Source organism: Artibeus jamaicensis, unplaced genomic scaffold (assembly GCF_021234435.1).
Source record: "Artibeus jamaicensis isolate MK-2021 breed Jamaican fruit bat unplaced genomic scaffold, CSHL_Jam_final scaffold_474, whole genome shotgun sequence".
Classification (NCBI taxonomy): Eukaryota; Metazoa; Chordata; class Mammalia; order Chiroptera; family Phyllostomidae; genus Artibeus; species Artibeus jamaicensis.
This window is the reverse complement of record NW_026522046.1, coordinates 41340446-41345438: the sequence shown is the minus strand read 5'-3', so window position 1 is coordinate 41345438 and position 4993 is coordinate 41340446. Positions and strand designations below refer to the sequence as shown.

Below are 4993 nucleotides of genomic sequence, written 5' to 3'. Positions count from 1 at the left end.
TGTTTTATTGTTGCCCTGGCTGGTGAGGCTCGGTGCGTTGGATGACGTCCTGCAAAGTGAAGTCACTGGTCGGTTTCCTTCTCAGGGAGCATGTCTGGATGCCAGCCGGGTCCTGGGCCAGGGACATGCCATGGGCTACCTATTAATGTTTCTCTCCCTCTCTTTCAACCTCCCTTCCCCTCTCTAAAAATAAGTAAGATCTTGAATGAACTTGACCCACACAGACACTTCACCCGTCCTTACTCTTATCTCGGGGGTACCCTTCTAATTCTATTTTACACAAACTCACAGGGCAAACCAACCAGCGGGCTGACCTCACTGACAGGCCCTGCCCCCTGCTGAACAGAGAGCACTGCTGAAACACGTGCTCTTAACATGCTCTGGCTTCTGGCAGCTGCAGCTCAGCTCTGGATGAGCTGGACAGTCTTCCGGGCTGACAGTGCTCTGGGCAGGTACCAGCTTGTTTGCATGAGACTTTGGTACTTGCAATGTCCTTGCACCTGTGGATTGCCATGGAAATGTGAAGTGTGTGAATTCTAGAATTGACTTCTCTCAAACCATTTTATTCATGGGGCGAATGACACCCTGGAGACAGGACCCCAAATCCAGGCCACAGTGTACAGAGCTGTGGTGGGAACAGACTCCCAGAATCCTGGGCCTGCCCCCCACTGGCTGTGATCCGGAGCAACCTCACTGGGCTCCGGAAAGAGGGGGTCCGCAGCTGGCTCACGCCAGAGTGTGGCCATGAAAGAACTTTCTAAACACATCTGAACACTTCTATAGGGTGATTGTGGTTTCAGATCAAGAAAAAATACAAAACAAAGGAGGAAATTTGCAAAGGCTTAAAAATATATGTATTTAGAGCTAACGTGAGCCCTTCTGGAAAGCAATTTAGTTAAGGCATTGATTGGAGAAAAATCACAGTATTTCAAAGCCAGAAGCAGAGACACTCGCTTGGTGTGGAGCATCCCCTCCAAGAAAGTGGCACAGGGTAGTGACATCGATCATTTATGTCTACAGACATGTAACCAAACAGGGCAGAAGACCACATGGACAATGAGTCCAGTCCAGAATCCAGAACTAGAAATACTCCAGCTTGTCATCCCTGGTCTTGTTGGTCTGGTAGTCATGCAAGGCCAAGGGCTTGTTTGCATGTGGGAGACTTTCATACACTCGAAGGTGTACGAAGTCATTGTTTCCAACTTGAACCTGCAAAGAGAGTCGAGTGAGGAAGAGAGGCAGGTGCTGCCTCTGACCTCAAGTCCCCAGACTCGCCTGGACTGGGTGAGAAAGCCCCTGGGTGTGTGGAAGCCAAGTCCCTTAGAGCATCTGCACGTAAGTTGGTGACACTCCCATCTTCCTCCCTCAGACATAGCAGATGCCCATCGCCCCAACCAGCACCCTTGGCACCCCACATTTGTCCCTTGAGAACCCTCAGTTGCCTGAAGGCTCAGTCCCCTTTTTCACCAAGGCCTACATGGGTGCACACACATCATCATTTTAGAGAGGACAGATACCCTGAAGCCGGGGACTGCCACAGGACCCCCTTTAACACCCCTGTCCTAGCACCTACAAGCTTCCCTCCCCCCCCAGGTCTTGCAGGTACACCCTTGTAGCTGGTACTCCACCTTGATGAAGTAGTTCGTCCCAGCGACCACCTGGCTCTGGTACTCCACAGCCTTGAACATGGTGTACTTCTTGTTCTCCTTCTCCTCCAGCTGGGACTTGACCTAGGGGATGAGCCAGAAGGGGAAACTCAGTGGCTCCCTTCCTGCAAGAGTAAGTACCTGACACGTGAGCTTCTGTCTACCTCACCTTCAATGTTACAAATGGACCTCTAAGGCCCTCCCTTTATAGATTTTCTAAACTGGACAATGCTCCTTGGTCAGGGAGACCAGTTGAAGTTGATAGCAATGAAGTAGAGACAGTAATTCTCCGCTTCAGAATTACTCAATGTTCTATCACGAGGGATATAGCCAATATACTAAAAATATCCAAATCAATAGTCATTGGTGAAAATGAAAAATATGTCTTATTTTACAGAAAAAAAGTAGGCCTTTTGGTTAACCCAATACAAGTTTACAGCCCATTTTTCTTTTTCTAATTCAACATGCAAATAGTTACTTTGTTGAAGTTAAAAACTTGAAGCATTTACAATGCTTAACTGAGGTTAATTTTAATTGTAGATTTAATCTCTCATTTTCCAGATGTGCTTTCATTCTCTTAACTTCCCCCTGCTGGGCACTTAGGCTGTTGCCAAATCCCCTGGAACAGAGGGCAGTAGAGAAAGTGCTTTCCAGGTGAAGGCGCCGTCCTGCATTTGTAGATGACGTCTGAGGATGCCCTGCCTGTGGGCAGAGGTTGATGCTAATCCTGAATCTCAAACAGGAATCAATCATATGTTTGGTTCAATCCTGTCTCCCAGGATCTTGCCCTCTTACTAACTGAGCATCTTTATGGAGGAAGGAGAAAGCAGGTTTGTTTTGAAAATTTGCTTTTTCTTCACTTAAAATCTAATCTGCTATCTAGATTATTTAGTAGGCACAGGAGCAGGTTGGCTTTGGCTGTAGTGACTGTACCAGTTCTAGAGGGTTAGAGGGTTTTAGTCAGGGCAGCCACAGGAAGCAGGTTAGCTGCTGGGATCCAAAGGGGGTCACCCTCATCCACAAGCTGATGAGTCACTGTGGCCACCCTGCACCCCCAGGGAGGGGCCCAACCCAGGGATGAGAATGCACTGGGGCAGCTCAGGGCGGGAGGGAGGGTCAGGTAGGAACAGCGCAGGCCCGTCCCACCCTTCTGAAGCCTTGGGAAACCAGAACAGCAAGGAAGAGCTGGGCTCTGTGAGCAGTGTGGGCCCTGTGAGCAGGGTGGGGAAGACACCTCCGTCCAAGTTGGCTGGCTCACCATGCAGTCCCTGCAAATTCCTGTCAGTTCAGGTCTCATGGGACTGACTACCAGCCTCTGCTATGGTCAGATGGTCTAAACCACCAGGGCAAGATGAGGGGCTTTCACCATTCCCTCAGGAGAAAGAGGTTTGTTTTCAATTTCATCTTCTCCCCAAGCCTTCTTGTGGCCCTACCATTCCCCCTTCCCCAGAACCTTGTGTGAAAGCACCTTAGTGATGCCCACTTCGCATATAAGGAAACTGAGGCACAGGAATCAAGCAGTGCCTCGTTTCTGTTTTGTATGAAAATGCATATTTGGAGTTAGTTTCAAACATACAGAAGGACTGTAAGTTAGGATACCCTTCTCAGGTTCACTGACTGTCACCTTCCACCCCACCTGCTCTATCTCCTGGTCTGTGCTTTTTCCTTAACCACGTGAGGGCCACCATGCCAGGCCCCTCCCTCTGAGCGCTTTATGGCTGGCTTGGCTCCCAGAAGGCGAGGCCCTTCTGTCCCTGTCCCAGCCTTGTCCCATTGGCCAGGTCCGAAGTACACGCATTTCAGCCATGATCTCCACGTTCCGGCCGGAGCTCCCATGCTGCGGACAGGGCCAGATGGACCCTGGGCTCGGTAGGACCCAGCCCACCTACCTGGTCAGCGATGGCCTGGATCTCAGCTGTGGCGGGCTCGGTTTCAGAGCACCCACCGAGCACCGTCTCTCTACTGCTCATGATGAGGCAACAGGCACAGAGAAGCAGCAGACACAAATAACAGCGCAGAACAGGTGTGCCTGGCAGGAGGTACAAACCACCACCTTAAATCTGGGAGGTCACGTGATGCAAGGCTGGAGCAGTCGAGGGCGGGACCACTGGAGGGCGCAGCGTAGTGAGACAGATTGGGTGGGGAGAGATGGGTGAGGGGTGGGGATACTGATGAGCAGGGCGGGGGCACGTCCACCTCTCCCTTAATTACCTGAAAGCATTTTGATAGGGAGCCTGGTTCAGTCAGAGAGCAATATAAGTATATAAAAACACATATAAATTTTATATATATATATATATTTTTTTTTTTTTCAACCTGAGATTCAATTGCAGAGTCGGGTTGACACGTCTGACTATCAAACACCGGCTGGTCCCATCTTCATTGATTAGCCTTCCTCTTACCAGACGTGAGTCAGTCCCTCAGCTCTGGATGGTTACACACTTGAGCTGCCAGACAGCCTCTGGATCTCATATCTTTATGGGGATCCATATGCATGAAATTAAATTTGTTTTTCTCCTGTTATCTGTCTCACTTCAAGTTAATTATTAGACAAGCCAAAGAACCTAGAAGGGAAGAAGGGGGGATGTTTCCTCTCCCATAGGCCCTGCAGTGCCAAGGGCAGGTAGCCCTGCGTGAGTGGGAGTGGCCCTGGAGGGGACTCGCAAACTCTCCTGTACCCACCAATGTAAAAGGACTGTGCGTTTGTCCACTTTGCTCCCTAAGCCGCAGGAGGGGCAGGAATGGGTCATGGGCAGACGTGGCCACTGGGGCTAGGCAGAGGAGAGGGGGCTCTGTTCTGGCGCTGAGATGGGCATGGCCCTGCAGGGTAGATTGGATCATAGGTTTAATTAGGAGTGGGTGGGCTTTTAGAGGAGATCAGGGGTCACCCCATAGGTGGGGGGGTAGGGGTGGGGGTGGGTCCTGGAGACGCCCTTGAGTGGCCCTGTCCACATGGGTAACAGATTACCTGGGTGGGGGGGACCCAGGGACAAGTGGGAGCTGAACCAGAGAGCCAGAGAGGACAGAAGAGAGAGAAGCCTGTGCCCAGTGGGCACCAGGAGTAGCCAAGGGAAAGGGGCAGGAGCCACCAGGGCGTCCTAGAGTCTAGGATTGGTTTCTGCCTGATCTTCTTCCCAAGTGCATTGGAGGGCCCTGTACCCCTCATCTGCAAGGCCCAGCCAGCGGCCCCCCCTTGTGCCAGCCACTCTGGATGTCACCACTGAGTGACCCAGGGACACAGCAAAGGGCTGACATGGGTGAATGGAGGAGGCAGCATGGAGTCCAGTGATGAGATGACTCTGAGTGCCTCAGGCTGGGTGGGAGTGGACTCCAGCTGCACCCTCTTC

General features: G+C 51.3%; 1 protein-coding gene across 1 annotated transcript; it reads right to left on the bottom strand.

Annotated features, from left to right (window-relative positions):
• Positions 1-827: 827 nt before the first annotated feature.
• Positions 828-3679, bottom strand: LOC119042589 (cystatin-B-like). Its single transcript, XM_053657822.1, has 3 exons — positions 3536-3679; positions 1629-1730; positions 828-1209 (listed from the first exon to the last, which is right to left on the bottom strand). The coding sequence occupies exons 1-3, from the start codon at positions 3614-3616 to the stop codon at positions 1081-1083; spliced, it is 312 nt and encodes a 103-aa protein (XP_053513797.1). The 5' UTR covers positions 3617-3679; the 3' UTR covers positions 828-1080.
• Positions 3680-4993: the final 1314 nt, after the last annotated feature.

Coding starts and splice junctions, on each gene's coding strand:
- LOC119042589 (XM_053657822.1), bottom strand. CDS start 3,616: ATGAGCAGTAGAGAGACGGTGCTCGGTGGGTGCTCTGAAACCGAGCCC. Junction 1,731..3,535: donor TCCAGGCCATCGCTGACCAG/GTAGGTGGGCTG, acceptor CTCATCCCCTAG/GTCAAGTCCCAGCTGGAGGA. Junction 1,210..1,628: donor GGACGAACTACTTCATCAAG/GTGGAGTACCAG, acceptor CTCTCTTTGCAG/GTTCAAGTTGGAAACAATGA.